The 24,093-nt window shown below is 39.9% G+C and overlaps 1 protein-coding gene across 1 annotated transcript; it reads left to right on the plus strand.

The window, feature by feature from the left end:
• Positions 1–372: 372 nt before the first annotated feature.
• Positions 373–24,093, plus strand: mslna (mesothelin a). Its single transcript, XM_048246763.1, has 46 exons — positions 373–467; positions 1,069–1,166; positions 1,311–1,339; positions 1,571–1,603; positions 1,798–1,822; positions 1,933–1,942; positions 2,042–2,150; positions 2,351–2,553; positions 2,793–2,893; positions 3,074–3,186; positions 3,273–3,437; positions 5,391–5,447; positions 7,286–7,360; positions 7,579–7,838; positions 8,362–8,449; positions 8,695–8,826; positions 11,076–11,272; positions 11,717–11,814; positions 11,915–12,033; positions 12,170–12,325; positions 12,522–12,727; positions 12,915–13,000; positions 13,105–13,232; positions 13,976–14,101; positions 14,580–14,770; positions 15,235–15,326; positions 15,617–15,747; positions 15,854–15,978; positions 16,110–16,230; positions 16,345–16,557; positions 16,851–17,021; positions 17,182–17,322; positions 17,540–17,589; positions 18,188–18,320; positions 18,639–18,721; positions 18,879–19,008; positions 19,102–19,292; positions 20,407–20,497; positions 20,593–20,713; positions 21,228–21,415; positions 21,518–21,673; positions 21,793–21,929; positions 22,384–22,529; positions 22,647–22,741; positions 22,876–23,137; positions 23,762–24,093. The coding sequence occupies exons 2-46, from the start codon at positions 1,115–1,117 to the stop codon at positions 23,833–23,835; spliced, it is 5,610 nt and encodes a 1,869-aa protein (XP_048102720.1). The 5' UTR covers positions 373–467; positions 1,069–1,114; the 3' UTR covers positions 23,836–24,093.

A 24,093-nucleotide genomic window follows, 5' to 3' on the forward strand; every position in this document is an offset into this window, starting at 1 on the left:
TCTAGCACCTCAGGCTATTGCAGTCATTCTTTAGCTCACAGCTAAAGAAAAAACATAATCCTCTTAAAACATGTCAGTCCCTTTATTTCTTTGTATTCACTTGGTAACTTCGTCAGTGTCTTAATATTGGTTATATTAATAGAATGAAGGTGGAATACATCAGTGTTGTTCTTACCTCTTAAAGGTAGGAAGGTTTTATTTGGTCTATGACAGCATATTCACACCCAACATAGTGATGCATGGAAGCGTTGAGGATTTTGATGACATTGGCTCCACTCCACTGGCATCTCATGTCATAGGTTATGAGAACTGGTTGGACAGGTGGCTTGGACTGGCCATCATCATCAGATGAATGGTTTCTGCCATAGATTTTCCCACCCACATACCTTTAAAAAGAACTTCATCCTATTTTGTGTCACTTGATCCTGGATACTCAGAGGTACCAGGAGTAATATCATCAACTACAGGTAAGCCTCTCAAGCAACCTTTCTTGTTTCTTGTTTTAGATAAGTAGTAACTATTAAGTCTATTTAATGTGCTGACACAAACATACCCAATATTCCATAAAAGATAAAACTCCACAAATATTGTCAATATTGACAAATATAAATGTTTTTAAAAGAATATAAACTTTTATGCAACCATTATATATTCATCAGAAGATAAAGATAAGATCTCACAGAACATGTTTTCATGCTGAAAAAGCATTATTTCATAAGGACCATATTATATTACAAAAAACAAAAAATGAGAGCCATGGACTCACATTTGTGGATGTGTCGAGCTTTGTGATAACTAAAGGGTGAAGTTGAAGTATTCAATATATGTGCATATAAAGTAAGTACTATACTGTACAAGCCATCATGTGTATTGAAAACTCTACTGTATATACTTGCCGGTTTACAGAACACACACAGTACTTAATTTGGGCATGTAAAGCATCCAGATCATCTCTCCTAATTAATGTCCTGTCACATTTCACAAAAACCTTCTCCAACCTCTGTATTTATTATTTACTTCAATACTCTGCAATAGATTTAATGCACTGCTCTTTGTATTACTTGGTAGATTGTGTGAAGGTGATTCCTGGGGGAATCACTGGCATTGTGTCACAATGACACACAAACAAAAGTACGCTCTCCTCGCTTTCGCTATCTTGGGATTGGGTAGGTATCATTTTGTTGTTAACAGAAATTCAAATTTTTGTTTTATGCAATAATATCATAAAAGGCTACAGAAAGGCTACTGTTACCTGATATTGTAAATATATCCAATGTTTTTTCCTAATGTTTCATTTGCCTTTCTTTTAGGTTTGTGTCACACCGCATCTGCCCAGGAGGTAAGCTTAAGTAAATTCACTTCATCACTCTATGTTTATGGTAGGCTACCCTGACTGCAAATTACATTTGCTGCCGGGTGTGTCTAGACTTCTAGGCTAAGTTTATGGTGAACACAGTCCAGATTATGAACCATGTCCAGAACACAACAATCACAAACAAGTCTTGTTTGTATAATTCATATACTGTTATGTGGTTGAATAAATTTGACAACTTTCATTTCCGTTTTTTAGTGCAGGAACAGTTCAAATCCAGATCAACCCCAGGTTTGTTTCAGTCTCTGATATTTCTATATTAATTAGAGAATGAGTGCCTCCACATGGATTATGATTAATTTCAAATACAATGGACATAAAATACATCAGCTACTTAACAGAGCTTTAGGACAAAGGAGATGCATAAATGTTCTGAAAGGGGTCTGAAGCAGTGGATGCTAATTGCAAATATTTTTGTATTTTAGAGAGACCCTGAGGAGGTCAGGAATGGTAAGAACAATTTTGTGCAGGCTACTATTTTGGCTACTTTTTGTATTGTGCAATTATTAATATCAGAATTATCTTCCCCCTGCTTTTTTCTTTCTCCGGTTTGGATACAGCAACACAGGGGTAAGAACCATTTACTACTTATTTAATATTTTATAATTTGATATTTGAGAAATGTGTTCTGTGCTTTAGTGTCAGTAAGATACATATCTCATTTGACAGCTTTCTAACTTGTGCTGATCTGGGGTCTATGGACACTGCGTTCTCTCCGGAGAATGCTCAGAAACTCAGGGGACTGCTGGACATTGGATTCGATTTTTACAACTTTTTGGTAAGCTAATGCTTAAACTGTAAATAGCATGTTTACAGTATGTGCCATTTTGGTTACATAGTATGTTACAGATTTACAACTAATAGAATGTATCACCTGTCTATTTCATTTATTTCCTCTTAATAATTATAGTAGTAGTAGTATGCCTGCGCTGCACTGTACTGGACTGATGAATGTTTTCACTGGGATTGATTGTGCAGAGAGCCAGTAGATCCCCTGGGCCTGTTGAGGACCTGATCCGTGCCATCAGAACCAACCATTCCGCTGTGGGTGATCTCCGCGATCCCCGCTTCATGCGTGCGTGGTTCCATGTCAGGCTTAGGCCTCAGCTTGCCTTCCAGTCCAAAGACCTCCTCTCCTGCCTCAGTCAGGCCAACCTCAGCTGTGAATCCTACCAGGCCCTGTGCGTAAACCACGTTTGTTGTTGTCTCTGGTCACATTTTCAGCCACATTTTAAGAATGAACATAATACTTAGCATAAGTTTTGAAGGACCTGCTTTTCTGTGTTATTTTTCATAAAAACAAAACTTCAGTGGATCATCTGAAGTTGACTTTCGGTTCTTGCACTGTGCTATACCCAGTGACGAAAGTGCTTATAGATTCAGTTTTGAAGTTGAACCTAGGCTGTCCTTGTTTTACTAGGGTAATGGAGCTGAGTGAATATAAGGAGAGCATGCATCCTACAAGACAGATGATGGTCTACAAGGAATTCATACTGCCTTTCCTGACAAATTCATCAAAAGGTAAATATGGCCTCTGTTAATGTAGTAAAAGCATTTACTAAATGTAGCCCCTATCAAATGTTGACATGGTCTTGGTGAACTTTAGGACTTGAAAAATTGAATATCTAAAAAAAAAAACCCTTATATTTGCACTTTACTGTACAGTACTGTTACTTACATTTTGGTAATCATCTTAAACAGGTTGTGTTGAAAATAGTAACAGTAGTGGGGACTGGCTGATAAAGAACTTCCAGTCATTTGCTTCCTTTGCCTTCGTGCGTGACTTGATCAAACTGAACATAAACTTCAGCGCTGTAAGTTTCGTATATCAGGGAGCAAGTTTCGATATCATCCGATATCATCTTTGAACACCGCCCTAACCAGTTTTATGCCTCGCCAGCTGAAGGTGTTGGACAAACTCACGCCCGAGCAGAAAGTGGAACTGATACTGTACCCAGACACGTTCAACCTGAATAATCAAACCATTGTCCTGGTCCTTCAGAATCTGATTCAGCCACTGCTGGAGAATCAGCATTTGAACCAGTCAATGCTCAACATGACCACAGTAAGTGCCATGAATAGCACAGTCTCCGGGAGACCCCATGTACTTTTAAGATTGTCAATTGGTCAATTGCATATAAAGTGAACTATTACCATGCATACAAATGCTCTGCTATATTGTTAGTGGTGTCTTCCTCTTCCTCTTCTTCCTCTTCCTCTTCCTCTTCCTCTTCCTCTTCTTCTTCCTCTTCTTCCCACTCTACCTCTGATTAACACCTCGAACCGATTAACGTACAAATTTCATTCAAACTTTGTTACTTATCGCTACCTTAGAATAATAAGGTTCTATCTGACATTTTTGTCAAAATGGAGTTATTTACATATTTGTATCCTTTGAAAGTTCAGATGAAGTGTTTCTTAAAGTTCTGTACATATTTGGACTTTATATCAAAAAGAACTTCAAGTTCAATTTACCATGTAACTCTATGGAATTCTAAAACTTTGAAGCTCAATATCTCAGAACTACTCAAAACGCAGATAGAACCTTATTATTGTGACCGCCGTGCAGAGAGGGTTAAAGCGGAGTATCTAGCTAGTAATCAAGGATCTTTGATATAGGTTTAGTCAGATTTTTTTTTTTTTTTTTTTTTTTTTTCCCGCATGTCCAAATTTCCGTCAAGGATTCCCGGGACACTGTAAGACCGGGGTACACGAAACTTGGTGGGCATGTAACCCCACATGGATAGCATGGAACCTCCTGTTTTCGTTTTGATCTGTAGCCCCCCCGCTGGACTGGACCCCCCGAAAGGAGGGTAGGGCAGACACAGTTTTCTGTGAATATCTCGAGAACCGTAGGGTTTAGGAGGACCATTTTGTTTTGTATGTTGATCTCAAAGGGCCATGTCAACCCATTCCATAACCACTCATTTCATGTATAGCGCCACCTAGTTAAACACAAAAAAGTAAAAATGAGGTGTTGTAAAGCAAAACATTAGGTGTTTTCATCACAATATCTCTGGCTGACATGGTCAAAACTGCACGAAATTGAAAGTGTAGGATCATTATGACACCCTCCGAATGCATGCCACGTTTCGCGGACTTTTGTTCATGGAGGGCCTTACAATAAAATAATTTATGTGTACATTTAGTGACCGTACACCAACAAGGATTCCTGGCACACTGAAAGACCGGGGTACACGAAACTTGGTGGGCATGTACAGTAACCCCACATGGAACCATCGCTTTTCGTTTTGATCTGTAGTCCCCCCGCTGGACTGGACCCCCCGAAAGGAGGGTAGGGCAGACACAGTTTTCTGTGAATATCTTGAGAACCGTAGGGCCTAGGATGACCAATTTTTTGCGTATGTTTGCCTCCAGGGGTCATGTAAACCCATTGCATATGCACACATGTGCATAAACAGATACACACGCACACACATACATTCACAGTAATCCTACATATGATACATACTCACACAGTAGACATATATATATATGCATGCATGCACATGCACACACACAGGCACATAAACAGGCAAACACACAAGCACATGCACATGCACGCACACACACCCACCCACACACACATAAACATAAACATGTACACGCACACATGCACACAATTCAAGAATTTCTCAGAATTATGAACAGGCAAGATGGGGGTGGGGTTGTATAAAATGTATATTACATGTGAAATCTATGAACTAATCATGTTTTGGTACTTGTTGTCTAGCAGATACCAGATGCCTTTCAGCGTGACTTATTTTTGTGGAAAACATGTGCTGGACTGGGCGGCGATCATATTTTGTACCGCTCTGCGGTACATCTAGTTCTAGGGTAGCGTTATGTCTTGTAAAGGACACTTCAGCTATTCACAAAAAAAAAAACATTCTGCCCATAGACTTGCATTGAGCTGTGATATGACAGTAGGACCATTAAGCTTTCTTGCACATGTGTTCTACTGCAAGTTCTAAGGTTTCCTTTCTCTGTCTTTTTCCATTCAATATCTACCATTCAGCCTTCAAACCAGACCTCCATGAACAGCACAAGCTCCAACAGCACTGAAATTCATCCAGTAAGATTCTCTTCTTTATGTATCTAATAAAAGCTTTTTATTCTATTATATATTATATATTCTATTATATAAAAGCTTATGTCACTTATTCTTGATTGGTCAATTGCATATAGAGTAAATTATTCTTATTTCTCCTCCTCCTTCTTTGTACAAATTTTACCTAGAAGCACGTATTGTACAAACTTTGTGCAAACTTTGTTGCATAGCTCTGCTTATGTGAAATTGTGTGTACTTTATAAGTGTTTTACAGAAATAAAAGCAAAGAATAAAGTAGAAAATAAAATAAAGATGGATATGTTTAATGAAAAGTATATAGGATAGAAAAGTCATTAAAAGATAAATAATTTAATTAAATTGCAGCAAAGTGCTACAGCAGAAGAGAGTACAGATTTTAGAGCTCAATTATTCACAAACGTAAAGATACATTATTGTGTAACAACTTGATTTAAATATTTTTTGAGGCATATCTGCTTCTATAGCTAATGTGAGGTCATTGGTCAGCCTTATTTGCAGAGATATTTTCTGGGCCTAAACTATTCATTGATTTAGATCAGAAGAAGTATTTTGAAATCTATTCAGTAGCTAAGCAAGTGTCAAAACTCACTGTGGAACTGGAGTAATGTGCTCTCTTCTCTTGGTCCTGGATAAAAGTTTAGCAGCAAGTTTCAAACTTATGTGTACGCATCAGATACTTTTGTGTGTGCAGCAGAACTTTCTTGTGTTCACCAGAAGCTCAAAGAAAAATGCATTTTTCCCCCTTTTGTATATTTCTGTGCACACCAGATTGTATCTCATGCTTACCAGAAACTTTTACATGCACACCAGAAACTTTCTCATCCAGAAACTTTTGCGTACACACCAGGAACTTTCTGGGGGGAAAAAATCTTATATTGGGCAAGAATGGGACAATTCATTTTCAAACATGCCCCTTTTTTCAAACCAACTTTTTTGGTGCTGGCATTTATTTTCCAAAACAATGACATTTCTCACTTTTAACAATTGATATCTTGTCTTTGTTCTTTTTCAACTAAATATGAATAATTCTGAATTGCAGATTATCGCATTTTCTTTTTATTTTATTAAGATGTATCTGAAATGTCGATGCAGCTGTGAACAGTGCTGGGAGTAACGGTTACAAAAGTAATGTAATTACTGTAATATATTGCTGTAACATGGTAATGTAAGGCATTTAAAAAAGTAATATTTGACTCCGTACAAACTTCAATGAAGTGGTGTTTTGTTTTATACAAAATCAGAGAAAAAATCTGCGTAAATAGTAGGCTAGAATGTTATCTCCTGTTACTGGTTGAAGATGACTGTAGCTACAGCAGACTCAAAGTCGGACTCTACATTTGCAAGATGGACATAGGCCTACTAGTTTTGAGTTTGTCAGAGACAAGGATACGAAAAACATAGGCCTAATAGTTAAATGCACTTTGTGGAAACCGAAAAATCTCTCTAAAACCTCGCAAAGTAGCACAAGTAATTTAATGAAACATCTAGAGCGGTGCCACGCTAATCTTTTGATTCTTGATAAAGCATAAACTATATGCTCTTTTAGTGCATGCCAGCTTTGTGCTGTGAACTTGAATTAAAGAGAATAAAAGGATAGAAATGTGTAAAAAGATTGTGTCGCCATATCTTGACATGTCTTTAAGCTGTATAGGCTACAATATAGTGGGCTATAGTAGGCCTGGGCCTAAGGTTGTAACAAATTACTTTGAAATGACATTAATAAGTACTGTAATACATAATACATTAGGTTTTGAAGAAACTTGCCCAACACTGGTCATGAAGCATCATAAATTATTTGTATTGATTTGTAATGATTCTGGTAGAAACTGCAAGCATTCCTGATCTTTCTGAGACCCCTGGGAAGTTTCATCCACCAATTTGTTTCAACTGTTCGAGAGGTAAGCTGCATGTTTTAAATACATAAATACAATATGACTGTTCTATCATGTTCATTTAATTCAACATACATCAGCAAATATACACATGGGGATTCAAAACTGTGTTTATTTGCCAATGCATACAACATATTATAATATATACTGTTATATGCAAATATGTGCTATAGTGTATGTATGTAGTAGAGTCTTTCTTACCTTCCCGTTTTGATTGTCCTCAGAGAAACGAGTCCTCCATTAAAGGCCACGTACTGGCCCAGGTGGTGGTGAACTGGACCCTGTCACAGCTGGCGGGCCACTTCTCCCAAAACTTCACTCTGAATAACCAGACATTTGTCGGAGCGGAGCCCACATCTCAGATGTTTAATGTCACAAACTTTGAAGACTGGTTCCAGCACGTGGTGGTCCCCCTCTTGAAGCGCTTCTTGCCAGGCAACACCACAATTCCCCAGGACCTGACGGCCATTTTCAACCATGTTTTGTAAGTGAAGCACACAGACAGACACACACACACACACACACACACGCACGCACGCACGCACACACACACACACACGCACACACACACACACACACACACACACACACACACACACACACACAAGAGTTACCATGAGAGCAGCACAGCAAGGCTATTGTTGCTTATTATGACAAATTCCTCTGGTTAATCTTATCAAATCATCAGACAGTGTTTTGCACAAGAGCTCAACAAATGCATGTGTCTTTACTTAAAACCATCACAATTTGTGTACCATGGCACTCATTTTTGTTACATTTTGTATCATCATTAACTCATTTGTATCTTTCCGTTAACACTTTGTCCACTGATGGTTTTGTCATATAAACATACTATATATATATATATATTCTACATTGCAAACAAAATGAACATTGTGCTGCTTCATATCTTATATGTGGTGATAAAGCTATGAATGACTAACGACAAATTTGGGGAGTTTATTTTCTCTATTTTACTAATTTTTATAATTTTAATTTGTTCTCAGTAATTCAAATAACGCCATGGTTCCTCCTGAACCATCCGACCCCCCTGAGATCTGTAACATCAACCACAACAGCAGCAGTACCTGTTTGGTGAGTTTTGTTGCTTTCATGCATACCAGACACTCCCTGCCAATATGCTATGGAAAATAAGGGAGTCTAATTGTAACCTTCTGCACCATTTTAACAAGAATGCTTTTGCTCTTGCATATAGTTAGAAAACAGAAATCTAATACAGTTCAGAGATTTAAAAAAAATCTTTCAGATTGGGTTTCCCTTAATCTTATAATGGGTGCTTATTGAGATGAAATGTTCCTGTTCTGTTCTCCTCTGTACAGGTGCCTGAGACAACTGTGAATCTCGCTGTTGTCTTGAGGTGTGTGACCAACACCACCTCCATGAATGTAACAGGAGAGAGAATAAAGTCATTGGTGGCAGGTCTGGTTGGAACCCTTAGAGATCAAATGAAGGTATTTCATTTTTTTTTTTTTTTTTGCCAATTAGTTACCTTACATTTCTGACTAAGTTTCACTGGTCCTTGACATCATATGGCATGTGCTCCTTAAACCATCTCTAAGCCACAGTGGCTTATTCTCTATTGAATTCACATACACTGTAAACAAACAGAACGCTCAACAGAACCCAGTTAAGTCATCTCCAGAGGAACAGAACATTCAAAATGAGATCTCTCCTCTGTCTATTCTATTTCTCTCTTTTTTTGTTTCCCCTCTAAAGTCTAGTAGAAGTTCAACTTAAGATCTCAGAATGCTTGTTTTTTTCTCATTCCACTCCTATTTCTATTATATTTAATGTAACAGAGGTTTGGAAGAACATGTTTGATCTCAATGAGGGCAGTTTTCCTTCTTGTGCGACAAAGAAAATACATTTTTGAGACTTTTTCGAAAATATCTTTTGACCATTGTAACACCACACAAGGATACAAGGATACAAGGAAGTTTATTGTCACATGCATATAGTTACTGGAAGTAAGAAATGCAGTGAAATTATGTCTGGTGTCAGCCTATTTGTGCATTAATGGGGGGTAAAAAGTGCAGTAGAAGAGGGTTTAGTAGATTAAGTGGCAAGGGCTGCATAAAAAAAGGTGGGGGGAGGATTGGGATTGGGTGGGGGCACCAACAAGTAGCACCTAAGAGCAACAGGGGCAAGGAAAACTCCCTTACCAAGGAAGAAACCTTGGGCAGATCCACGGCTCAAGGGGCTAACCCAACTGCCAGGGGTCTTGGTGTGTGTGTTGGGGGATGACAGGGGAGATGGGATAGTGTGCTGTGTATGTGGGGGAGAGGGCAGTGTGCAATATGTGTGTTGGAGAAGCTTCCTCATGAGACAATGTGCTGTGTATTGGGGGCAGTGTGCTGTAAGTATGTTGGGGATGTGTGTTGGAGAAGCTTCCTGATGAAATAATGTGCTGTGTATGTAGGGGGGCAGGGACTTACTATTGCAAGCAGAGTACTGTATGTAATGTATGTGAGTGATGACAGTGAAGATGTGTGTGTGGTGGGGAGGGAGTGGAGCAGTGACTGTGTGTGTGTGTGTGTAGTGTGTGTGTGGGTAGGTGGGGGCAGTGTGCTGTAAGTATGTAGAGGATGTGTGTTGGAGAAGATCCTGAAGACAATGTGCTGTGTATGTGGGGGGCAGTGTGCAGCAAGTATGTAGAGGAGGCTTACTGTAGCAAGCAGTGTGCTGTATGTATGTGAAGTGATGACAGTGATGATGTAAGTGTGTGTGTTATTATTAGTCATTCAGACATGATGGACTTTTGTTTTTCGGTACTGGAACAATAACAGACTTGAGGCAAGTAGGAACTGTCTCTTGTGCCAATGATGAAATAATACACACATAGACATAACTAGATCTGTCAGTCCATTTCTGAGGCACGTTTAACAGAGGAACCTGTTTGCACCATAAAAAATAAACAGAAATTTAAATCAGCAACACCACACCCATCCTGTCAAAATGTTGTAATACAAGACCTGTGTCAAGACCTTAACAATACTTCAGTGTCACTCTTGTGTCAGTCAGGCGCAGTGATTTATACAAATTAAAAAAAAAAAATAAACACATATTATCTGCACCCATGTATTAACTGCAGGGCACAGCCCAAAAAGAAATGCATTCCTATAGAGCCCGCCCCGTGCATTGACCTCATAGCTGAAGAAATTTGGCAAAAGGAATGTATAAACCTTTGTTAATAGTCAGGAAATGACGGTACTGTAAGGAGTTCTGGCCCTGATCTGGTATCGGTTTTGTCCAAACTCTGATGCAGACTAGTCTTCAGTCCAGTGGACACCATGAGCATGTCACTAGTCTTCAGTCCAGTGGACACCATGAGCGTGAGCATGTCACTAGTCTTCAGTCCAGTGGACACCATGAGCATGTCACTAGTCTTCAGTCTAGTGGACACCATGAGCGTGAGCATGTCACTAGTCTTCAGTCCAGTGGACACCATGAGCATGTCACTAGTCTTCAGTCCAGTGGACACCATGAGCGTGAGCATGTCACTAGTCTTCAGTCCAGTGGACACCATGAGCGTTCCACTAGTTTGGCCTCCGTGGCTTACTTGTAGAGGCTGTTAGGCTGCAGTTTGCCACAGTCTTAAGCACCATAAAAGGTACAAAGACATTCAAATCCAATATGCACCACACCCATCCAGTCTATATGCCTACTATGTAATTAAAAATTATGTCTGTCTGACTTCAAGAATGCTGCACGGCCAAACGTCACCTATCTGTCTGGACGACTTCCATCCATCACCCTCAACGCAGAACAGCTGCGTGATGCGGACGTGGTTGGACTCTGGGCAGGTGCCCGACTCGCTCCTGCCCTGTCCATGCTGTCCAAAGAGTACAGATCCTGCCTCAGCGCCCAAGACTTCAGCTGCGAGGCCTTTCAGGCCATGTAAGTGTTCCTGTAGATCCTTTAATATTGTAATTCTATTGCCTGTCTGTTGTGACTTTGGCTTTGTCATTGTGGTGTACTTATTGTTCCTGGGCTCCCTTGGAAAAGAGATCAAATCAAAATTTCATAGGTGTGCAAATAACATACGGTTAATGGTTGTTCTAGATTACGTAGGACAATCAAAATTTCAGTGGAACTTACCTGATAGGTTAAAAGATGAAAAGGATAGATGAAAAGGATAGATTGATAGATAGAAGTGCAGCCGAGCATGACTCTTAACTCAACCTTACGTGACCTCATGTTGTCCCCATTATCACCCTTAACTGAAAGTATGTGAGTTCTAAAGACAAAGAGCATGATCAGGGGTTAGATGATGATGATTATGATGAACAATGAAGATGATAATTGAAGAAGCCGTTTTCAACTGTCTCTTGTGTTTTACAGAGTGCGTATCCTTGGTCAACATGTTATGGACAGACGTGAACAACATCTGGTCTACACTGAATTCATTGTACCTTTCCTGTCACGTAACAATACCCGAGGTTGGTATTTCTAGAATGCTGCAGTTTTTGGGAGTGCCACCAATGAGGCATTTCATTTCTGTGGGGGAGTGATAACAAGCCTAATACTGTCTTTCAACAGATCCTGGCTGTGTTCGTAGTGTGAATGACAGCAGACAGTGGCTAGAGAGAAACTTTGGGCCATTTTCTGTGTTCGCCAATCTGAGTGAATTCAACCATCTGAACCAAAACTTCTCAGCTGTGAGTTTTCCAATCCCTAATTTTTAGAGCGCCATTGGCTTCAGTATCTTTGGCGCAATCCACCAGGAAGAATAAAATCATCCATTATTTTACTCCTGTGGGACCGCACTTACTGTAACACCTTTCTTTTCATTAGATGGATGCTCTGTGTCTGTTGACTACAACCCAACTGGCGGACTTTGCTCTTACTCCAGGGCAACTCAGAGACCCACAAATTGTGCAAAAGATTTTGAGCCATGTTGGGCCTGACGATTTGGGCAATTTCTTTGATAGAGTGTCCCCAGCTATTCCAGTATGTGATAAGTTATTCTTACCATGAGAACATACACATGCATGCATACTGTGCAAACCTATTTAAAATACCAATACTTTACCACACACCATACTTTGTAAAAATTAATAAATAAATAAATAAACAAACAAACAAATAACTAAATAATTCAGAAAAACTCTGCTAAACCCCCCCCCCACCAATTTCTAACTTCTAGACCCTAAACCTGACGCAGGATGTGAGGTCGGCCATACTTAAGCAGGTGTTTGACAAAGCCAACCTGTCTAACCCTGCTCTTAATGACACAGATGTGTTGGTCTGGCTGGACAGACTCAGTCCCTTCCTACCAAACATGACAGAGGACCAAGTTAAGCCTTTTTTCGCCATCGTAAGACTCAGAGACTGCAGTACAACTCAGAGAGGGTAAGAGCCAGCCAGACCTCCCCTATGGAAAGGAACTTTAGATAGTGTAAATAGTCTTGTTTACAACAGTTATTTCTAAAACTGAAACCAGTGGCATTCACATGATACTACATGTTTTTATTAAAACACTGTGCGAGTTTGATGTGTTTGCTTTTTTTGCTGAGGTACGTTTTGTCTTAATCTGCAGAGTGGATCTGCTCAATTCCATCCGTCCAACACTAATGAAGGACACCCAAGAGGAAATTCAGAAACAGATTGAACAGACCCTCAAAGGTACTTATACCAACACTGTATCTAATTACAACACACAGTTGAACAGATGCAAATGTGACTTGAGTAACATGAAATTCTGTAATATTTTTTTCCTTTTTTTTCAGAGCCATCACCACTACGCTGCTATCAGAACAACAGCTTTCTTGGATTTCTGAATGATACATTCCATGGTTTTGAGCTCCCAAAGCTGACCGGCGTCCTCTCTCTGATTCCCCCAGGAAGACGTCCAATGGTATTGACCCTTTCAAGAGAGTTCCATTATCAGCATCATAGTTGGCCCCACAAGGCTTCCGTTTTAACATTCCATATGTAAGGGATAATGGACGACACGGTGGTCTGTCCACAGAAGTTAATGCACGGTCGAGGTTGTAAAACGGCCCAGACGCAAAGTGGAGGGCCGTTTAAAACCTCGTAAGCGCATTAACTTCTGTGAACAGACCACCGTGGAGTCCATTATCCCGCTTATTCCACTGTTGCCACTTGCGTTGTGTTCATTTCCTGTTACAATTTAAACGTTTTAATCGCTAAAACTGTCTTGTTTGTAGAACTAATTTCTTCCGACACATATCAACTAATTTCTCAACTTGCAGGACAAACTGCCGTTACTAGTTCTAAATGAATGGTTGCTACGGCCAAAGGTCAGTCGTTAGTTCTATCTCTCCCGTTGTCAAGCGGGCGGATCCCAAGATTCTGATGAACTTTAGCTTTGAAACATCACTATTTTACTTAGCCTGCTGTCATCCTGCTGTCATCCATTACAACCTCGACCGTGCATTAACTTCTGTGAACAGACCACCGTGTCGTCCATTATCCCTTACTTAATGCAGAGGAAGTAGATTGGGGCCCAAATAGAACGTTCAAGCATTGTTTTTGTTTTTATTGTTGAAAGGGTCTATAATGAATTTTCATAGCAATTCACTCCTTGTCCCAAGAGAAAGCAAAACGTTAACAATACAGTCATTTTTTCCCCCAAAGGTGATCAGTTCAATCCATCCCTCTGAGCTGGGAGACTTTCTCAGCCGTCCAGACGTGGTGGAGAATGACACAGAGCTTTGCACTGTTTTCAACAACTACAACCGTACCCCTGAGTTCCTGGAGCAGGTAAGTGTTCTTGGTCATTACTGAATGGCCACCCCTGTCAACAAATTTATATCACACTGTGATTGGAAAAATAATATGTATAATTTTGCAATTACATGATTCAAAGTCTATGGTTAGATTACATTTATACTGTATGTAAATAAACTGGGCTTCACAAGTGCTTGAGGAGAAAGCCATGCACATCCCAGGCTGAATGAAAATACTACTTGAAAATACTATCTTCTTCCCAAGTGTTTTTTTTTATTGATGCTCCACAAAAGTGCTTCTCAGAGATGTCTGAAGTATTACTAGTTTGTGGTTGATCTATACATTTATTCTTGTTACATTTGCATCATCATCATCATCAAATGATTACTTAATAATTTCCAGTGAAAATAACTTTCAATAAGAAATGAATCCAATTAAGAACAATCAGCTACCAAGCAATAAAAAACAAATCCAATGAAATAACGACATGAATGTTGGGACTGGTGCGCAGGAGATGCTTCCCGAGGATGTAAGAGGGCCTGTCCTGCCCTGCATCTGGCCTCTGGCCCTGGCCGCGGAGAATCAGAAGGAGGCTGACCAATGGTTTGACGTCAGACTGAAGCCCTACCTGCCTTTCCTCAACAAGACGCTCCTCACCTCAGCAGACACACTCAATGCCTCCTGCCTTCCCTTCCGAAAGCTGTAAGTGTCTATCATCTGATAGCAAAGCAGTTCAACTGTAAACAAACAGACAAACAGGCCTTTCATAAGGACATATCATGATAGATAGTATGATGAACTGCAATCTAGATGTACTGTATGCATTAACAGATGCATAGCTCACACTTTGACTGGTACAGGGGGGTATTCCAAGTACGTGGTTTGGTGACAAACCTGGATAAATGAACTCAGAGTAAGTGGTAAACATCCTACAACAAGAGCCATATGGCATTGTTTTGTTAGGAGAATGAAGCCATACAGCTCTTCTATTAAGAGGTTTACCACTTACTCAGAGTTAACTTACCCAGGTTTGTCACTAAACCACGTACTTGTAATACCCCCCAGATCATGTATGCATCCTGCAGTAACACAAATGGACAAATGGTGCTCTGTGTCTCTTATATTGCATGTTGTGACATCATTTTGAAATAATCTCTTTTTAATAGTGTCGGTTTCCTTGGCACAAATTTCTCCTTCAATGGCTCTGACTTTACCAAAAAGGAGGCCTTTGACACTGTCAAGACATACCTGCAGTCAGGTGAGGACTGATCGAAATCAGAGTATCTGATATAATAGTATAAAGGCAACGTGTACGTCATATGAAACCACAGACATTCTGGAGAGACAAGTGCAAATGTGCAGAACAAGTTTGTGTCAATTATATTTCACATGGCAGTTAGAGATACCAGCACATTTTTTTTACTATAAACGACCTTTGAATGACATGTGATGATGACACGTGACCTTGAGGGACATAAGGGTGGAGACAAAATATGTCATGTCACCACCAAAGAGCACGTTCATTCATCTTCAATTTTGTTTTTCTAGATTCAACACCCAAGTGCTACAGCCCCACTGACCCAAAACTGAACTCCACGGCATGGTTCGTCAACTACATTGGAGCGTTTGTCATTTTTGTGACCTCAGATGATCTAGACACGTTTGGCTCGACGGATACAGTATGTTGTCTTCATTTACAGATACATACATCTCTCTTATGTCTTTGTGTACTTGTATACAGTAATTATTAAACAAATAACTTATTGTTTGCTCGTTTGTTTCTAGCTGCAAACTTTCACAGTGAACCCTCAAAACATACAGTTGTTTTCCGAGAACAATGTCTCACAGACCGCCGTAACTAGTTACACTCAGCTACTCTTCCTGCAAAATCCCACCTTCAACCCTATCACGTAAGTTCTGAATGCAGAAAAAAGGGACTTCAACCTCTCGAATGCTGCTCTATTATTCCCCTTTGTGTCACTTCAGTTTCATGAGTCTGCCACGCTGGCTGTGTGGAATTAATCTATGATCTTCCCTTTAGTCTCCCCCCAGTTTTTCAGTGTCTTGTCCCAGGCTCAGTCTACACTACTCTGAATCAGAGTGCCTCCCTGGCTATTTTGGCAAATCTACACCAAACGTGTGTATCAAGTGTAAATCAAGAGGTGAATATTCAATCATGGTACAATCTACATAAAAGTGAAACACAAGTGATTGTTGACGTGTAGTTGTGCATGTTGTTGGGTTGTCTAACTGTCAGAGGCTGCCTTCCCTTTAAGATATCCTCAGCCCTTGCTGGAAACATCCAGACTGTGAATGCAGAAACCATCGGTGCCTTGGGGCAACAGAGTGTGGGTCTGACTCCCGTACAAATCACTTCTGCATCTCCGAAAGTCATTTTTGACTCCATTTCGACATTTAGCAATATTTCTGGCTGGAGTCAAGGGCAGCTCTCGTCCATTATCACCATCCTCTTTCAGCAAAACTATCAGGTAATGGAAATTGAAAAAACAAAACATGCTCTCCAAGTTACTGTCTACATTCAAAACTGTTCAACGTCACTTGAATATGAACAAGCGATGGCTGTTTAGGACATATATCTTTTTACAGTCTATGGAACAAGCTCAATAGTTTCCACAATCTACACCCACAACTCTTTGATGTCTTGTTAGGTTGCTATAAGAGTTTGGTTGTGGACCTCATACCTCAGTTCAGCTTGTCATTCAAGTTCGTTGTTGTGTGACAGGTTGGTTTCTTTTTTTGGGACTCTTGTGTTTCTCCACAGGTTAACAGTGCTGCGAACCTGCTTAATCTGGGAACACTGGTTGGAGGACTTCCCTCAACAACCTTTACCTCAATTCCTGCTTCAGCAATTATCCAATCGGTTCAAAATCCAACATTCGTCACTAATCTGTTGAGTGCCCCCCCCATTGTGCAGCAAACATGTGTCAGACAGGTATTTACACATTGAAAGAATTATTTAAGCTTAACAGTATGGTGTTGTTATTTAAAAAACTGAAAGTGAATAACTGCAAGTCTACCTGAGCTTTATTTCAAACATTTGATGACATTCATTCATTCTTCCTTTTTTCTTTCTTTCCTTTTCTCATCCATAGATAGTAAAAGCTGATTCAAGCCCATCCGCACTATTAGCGATTCCAAGTGACCTGGTCACCCAAATCCCAAGAAACCTGGTGCTTTTCCAGAGCACTGAAGATGCCATCAATATCAATAAGAAAAAGTGGAAGCAGGAGCAGGTATTATGCATGTCCTTTTCTGATCCTTTCGTGGATGCTTGCATACTTTTTGTAAAGAACAGTCCTCAATGATTTATTTGAGAGAAATGCAGTAATAGTCTATGGATCCTGCTGTGGAACATTGCAAGGTCTTTAAATGTATATATTAATTCATTCATTCATATATTTTATATGGTATAAAGTGCACAGAGTGAACATTTTCTGTTTCTGTCTCTAGGCGGTGCTGTTCTTTGATACAGTTGCAACTGGAATTCCTGAGCCTGATGAGTATGTTTTAATTGCTTCTCAAACATATGCCATACCTGTAATGCATTAGAGAAAGAGGCACAAATCTATGATGTGTGTATGAAGTCCTTTAGTAAAATATATGATACCTGCATGCCAATGTGACGGAGGCCAGCCAGTCACGCTGTGTTGTGGGTAAAACTCACTCCCTTAAGAGAGGAGCTCACGACAAACACTAGCAGCCATGGTTTCTGCTTCCCTCCCATGCCTGAGGTTATTGTTATTGGTCTGATCCCAATCTGGTCCTCTACTTTGCCTGTGATACAAAAAACAAGTGCTACATAAACAACAATTAGAAAGGATTTAATGGAATGAATCAGAATCAGATTTACGGCCAATTTGTTTCCAGTTCATGATGTCACTCTACCTTTACAGACCATATAGACAATGTACCCTACAACATATACAATTATAGTCAATATACATAATACAATATATAATATGCAGTTTATAGACAACATACGTATTATTTAGGGCACATTATATTACACATATAGGTAATATACAACTGTAACCAAGACAAACAATATACATCAAGTGCAAGGAAAAGGAAATAAGCCCAAGTGTTTGTCTCCACCAGTCTCTCGGTGGACGTGCTGCAGGGCTTCACCTGCTCCCGTGTGAGGACGTTCCAGAAGACGAAGGTCCGACGCCTCATCAGGGCCTGCCGGCGCAGGGGGGCTAGAAGAAAGGTGGTCCTGCAGCAGACACAGGTGAGTGTGCTGAGGGGGATCTAGGAGATTCGTCATCATCTACGGTACTCTGTAACTAACTCCAAAACGCATGGCTGTGGCACTGACTGCAGCCTCCTGAGCACATCCTGGTCCAAGTCACCATGGGGACCACAAGCTCAGTTCTGACCCATGGCATCCCATCTCTTTCCAACTTGCGTCCTGTCACTCTCAACTGTCCTATTAGCCTAAAGGCAAAAGCCCAGAAAATGTCACAACATACTCTGCTTTTCGGATACTGTTGGCTGGTTCTGACAGTTGATCTCCAAAATGTTGACCATGCTCTCTTTTTGCATCCAGCTAACATGCATGTACAACTTGATCAAAGCTGAAAAGCCAACAGACTTTGCCAACTATTCCTCAGACATGCTACTGTATTTCAAGTAAGTTGCACCATCTTGTTGCTCTCTGCATAGAGCCAGACATACATTTTAATTTGAATGACAAATATATGTTGTTGTTTGGTTGCCCAATCAAATTTTTGGTTAAGTATTCTGCTTTAAAAACGAATGGTGTAACTGTTTTGTATTATTTCTAAAGCTATGCAGACATTCCACAAGCCAGCTGCAAGTCATATTTCACAGAGGCAGGCAATGCCGACTTCACCGTTTTGAACAGGGCACTAAGTGGGAGAAGAGCCCTCTTGCTGAACAATGCAAGACAATGCTTGGTAAGATGTGCTTGAAACATTACAAACAATCCAGCATCAAGTTCAGAAAATGTCTGGGTTTTCCTCACGGATGTCATTATGAACTGCAAACAGGGCATCACAGGTACGAACATAAACCGTGAAAACGTGGAGGTGCTGGGGAATATGGCCTGTACCCTGGACCAGTCTTACATTGAAAACTCAGACCCAGAGATCCTAGAGAAACTGAAGAACTGCAACGACTTCACAGATGCACAGAGTTCTGCCATGCAGACAGTTCTAATTAATGGCAATACCAAATATGGGTGAGTGTTACAAATGGATGAAAATATAGCCTAATAATAATACTAATAATAATCGGTAACACTTTATAATAAAGTGCCATAGTAAATAGCAAACTAGTCATTACCTAACTCTTTGTTAATATTTGTAAATTGTTACAAAAATATCTATTTGGCACAAGTTAATAGTTTTCTGTCTTATTGCCCCCACAATCCAAACACCCACCACCCCCAACACACACAATCTCTACACAGCCTAAGCCACAACCCACCTCAATAATCCCTCCCCAATGTCAAATATGCACTTAACATGTTTACAAACACAATTTCATTGCATTTCTTACACCAGTAACTATGGTGTAACTATTAACTTGTGCCAAATATATATTTTAGTAACAATTTACAAATATTAACAAAGGGTCAGGTAATGACTAGTTTGCTATTTATTATGGCACCGTATTATAAAGTGTTACCTTATATTCATAATAATTGTTTACAAAGTATGGCTAAATAGACTAATTACTATATGGACCCTTTCAAGAGAGTTCCATTATCAGCATCATAGTTGGCCCCACAAGGCTTCCTTTTTAGCATTCCATATGTTATCTTAATGCAGAGGAAGTAGATTGGGGCCCAAATACAGTAGAACGTTCAAGCATTGTTTTTGTTTTTATTGTTGAAAGGGTCTATAGATGATGGTTATCAAAGATTCTAGAACAGAGCTCTGTTCTAGAATCTTTGATGGTTATAGACTTCCTCGTCCTCTAGAGGGCCGTTATCATCAGATGATCTAAGTTGTGGTTATGGTTTTTACACTTCTTTATAGTTGTTATTGAGTGTGTGAAATTATTATTAATTAGTGTACATAATATGCAATACATAAGATGGTTATTATGGTATACCAACCATTATTGTATTTTAAGACAATTTAACTATGCCTGTCTACTAAAAGGGTAGTAGACCCACACACCTACACCCACTACATATCCCCATCCAACACCATCATGTTTTGAAATGATTGACAACCTGAGACATTACTCTGAAACTCTTGTTCATAGCTTCACAGAGGCAGATAGTGTCACTCAGATATATTGGTTCTGAAGAAGCATAAACCAAATCCTCATTTCCTCCTCTTCAGACCACCAGCCAGGTGGAGAGAGAAGACCCTTGATGATCTGGGAATTCTTCCACTGTACCTTAACAATGATTTCTGGGGACGATTCGAAACGGTAGATTGGCCATTCAATCAAGTTGTTGGTTTGGTTTCTATTCAGTGTGCCTTTATCAGTCTGGATATTTATCCAACTTATTTTCTCCCCAACAGAGAACTAAGGCGAGGTTTTTGAGAAGGTTCCTGAGAAGACTGAGAAGGGGGAAAACTCAGAAAAGGAAACTGAAGAGGCTCTTCAGACAGCTCCTGCGAGGAACGCGCAGCAAAAGAGGAGGTAGGTGTACAGTAAAGGTGGTTATGAGCCACTGATTGGAAGGTACAGTAAAGGTGGGCAGCCGTGGCCCACTGGTTAGCACTCTGGACTTGTAACCGTTGGGTTGCCGGTTCGAGCCCCGACCAGTGGGCCGTGGCTGAAGTGCCCTTGAGCAAGGCACCTAACCCCTCACTGCTCCCTGAGCGCCGCTGTTGTTGCAGGCAGCTCACTGCGCCGGGATTAGTGTGTGCTTCACCTCACTGTGTGTTCACTGTGTGCTGTTTGTGTTTCACTAATTCACCGATTGGGTTAAATGCAGAGACCAAATTTCCCTCACGGGATCAAAAAAAGTATACTTATACTTAAAGGTGGTTATGAGCCACTGATTGGAAGGTACAGTTTTGCTACATATAGTACAACCATAGACAGTGAAAAATAGTTCAAAGGTACAATGTATTTCTGTGTAATGCTTGGATACGATCATATTTCCACTTGTGAGTATTAATGTTTTGGTTCATTTTAATTTTTCCCCAAGCTGATCAATGCACTGTTGGCAACATCACCCGTGCCACCATAACCGATGACTCTTTTCCATTTGGATATGACGAAACTCAGTTCAGACACTGTTTAAGTGCTGAGGTTGTAAAGGGAAACCTTGCTATCCTGACTGAGAAAGTGGACGTGGATGAATTCCAGAGAGTCATCTTGGACAGACTGAATGAGGTAGCTATGTCGCAAAGAGATCAGAGGAGGCATGGTCTAATAACATTACAAACTGATGTTTGTTAAAGATATGCATTGTTCACTTACTATGTTTTTTTGTAGGCATACCCATCAGGCCTGTCAGACCAGCAGGTTCAGCTGCTTGGATCGGTCTCACGTGTAGCCACCATCACCGAGATTAACAAATGGAACATCTCATCAGCTGATAGCTTGGCTGCACTGATGAACTCAGATGATGGTGAATGGGAAGCTGAAAAGGTGAAGGAAAAAGCACTTTTTAAAAAGATGTTTCCTTCTATTGACAAACAAATGTGTTGCTGTTGTCTTCTTTCAATGCAAATTCATTTTTTGTTTTCGTTTGGGTCATTTTCTTTCAGAGTAAAGTTATTGTGACAAAGTTCTTGAAAGTGACCAACAACAGCCTTGGCTCCACTGAGCTGAACTTTGTGGGAGGGCCCAACCTCTGTGCACTGGACACCAGCTCTTTGAGTGCCATCAGCTCGGAAAGCATTGAGTAAGAATAAACATCAATTTCTTGACACAACCACTGGCAGATGTGAAACTGACTCCAGAAAGTATAAGTCCTACTGCATATTTGTTCCAACCATTCACTTATCTAGCAGATTCTAATCATATCAGCACAATTCTTTAACCAGGTAGATCAACTAGTTAGTGAAATCACATGTTTTGAATCCACAGGTAGCACCAATACATGGTAGGACTATTACTTTCTGAATCCAGCGTTTCTCACCTCTGACCACCGCAACTAATAGCATTACTAGTGAGAGCTACTGCTGTTATTATTGCTAAGTCCAGGATAAAAGGGAAAATAGCACAACTAACTTAATGTGATCAAGTCTGATAATCATCAGATGATTTGGTCAGTCAGACCCTCATCAGAGATCCTTATTAACTCCCGTAATTAACTCTACAACCTTTAATAAAATGTTTTTGTCACAAAACCACAGACAAGCAGACGCTCTGGAGATTTCCAACTGTACCACTGAGAAGAAGAGGGCGCTATTTACAATTGCCCAAAAGGCCTTCCCCATTAATTTCCTAAACCGGAACAGTAATGCAGTGACCAACTACCAGCTCATTCAACCTTACCTTGGTAAATAAACATTTGTGACGAATCTCTTTTACCTCACCATGGGTTGGTAATGCTGAGATCCTTTTCTTCAAAGTTTCACTGTTGCTCCCTCTTTCTTTTCTATCTTTTTGTTTGTAGGAGGTGCCACCTTGGACTACGTCAGAAGTTTGTCTTCATGCAATGTCAGCATGGACATCGATACTTTGATCGATTTGGACGAAAGTGTACTCTTGGTATGTAACACACATTTTTGACACAATTTTATTCAACTGTGTTACATCCGTTTCTGAAAAAAAAAAGAACTATTAATAATAAATAACTGAAAATAAATTGATTATTCTTCCCGTCCCCCAATTACTTTCCAAAGAACCTCAGAGTCTCCGAAGTGTCCGGCCTCCTCGGCAACAACCTGGCAGACCTGGAGAGTTTCCAGAACGAAACCGTCATCCAGAACTGGATTTCCAGACAGCTGCAGTCTGACCTCGATACCCTGAATTTGAACCTGACCGGAGGGAGGGCAGACGTGACCACAGCCTCCACTAACACCACAGAAGCAGCGACCACCACAGCTGCCTCAAACACGGCCACTACGGCTACAACTACTACCGTTGCCACCACTGCATCTGCAGGTAAGATGCTCTTGAATGGTGGAAAATCTTAGAGGCACATTCTGGGATTTTTCAGCCTGGGCCCTATGTTTTTGAGGGACAGTCAAAAGCAGCCTGGTATTGAATCTAAAATTACACTAAAGCCAGCAACTCTACTTAATTTAAAAAACAGAAAATAACTGAAGTAAACTGAAGTACAGAAATGATAGAAATAGTAATTTTATACATTTATACATTTAGACTTTAGGCAAACAGACACGGGGCTATCCCATGGGGTCTAGTTTGAGTGGCAATAAAAAGCTGTTTACTTAAGCTTTTACCTTAGGACTAATGTAGGATGTTATGCAGTTGTCAGTTTTAGTATTTTAACACCATAGGACAGATTTGAATCGTTTTTGTGAAAGTATGGAAAATATCTAGAAATTGGGCCCAGGGTGACAAATCGCAGACTCTCCCTTTAATTCCTTTATGGTTAAATGCAAATGCTTGAAAGAAGAAATGAGCTATGCTGTACATTATCAGTTTGTATTATAAATCAAAGCCTGGCAATTTAACAAAGGTATTAAGTCTGAGTATGCTCAAGTACATTTGATGAAACAAATTTGACAAAAATGGATAATTTTTTTCTTTTCTCTTTTTGTTTAGGGAACATAGGGAGCTCATATTCACTTCTGTTCATCTTCCTGAATTTGGTATTCATCAAAATGTATTTTGTATAATAGTGCATAACAATTGCTGTCTGAAATATCTAAATGTTTCTATATGTTCATTTAAAGGGCTTTTTGTGTATGCAGACTGTGCAAAAAGGGTTTTAATAACAAGGGTTTATAAGGGTTTTAATAACATTGACTTCCAATACCTAGTACAGCATGAAACAATCACATCCTGTATTATCTATGCTTATATTATCCCAAAATCTAATTGTATACTAATGACTTGTCTGACCTTGTAACTATTAAAAACAACACATTTCTTCA

The sequence above is a fragment of the Alosa alosa genome, chromosome 6, assembly GCF_017589495.1.
Source record: "Alosa alosa isolate M-15738 ecotype Scorff River chromosome 6, AALO_Geno_1.1, whole genome shotgun sequence".
NCBI classification, from domain to species: Eukaryota; Metazoa; Chordata; class Actinopteri; order Clupeiformes; family Clupeidae; genus Alosa; species Alosa alosa.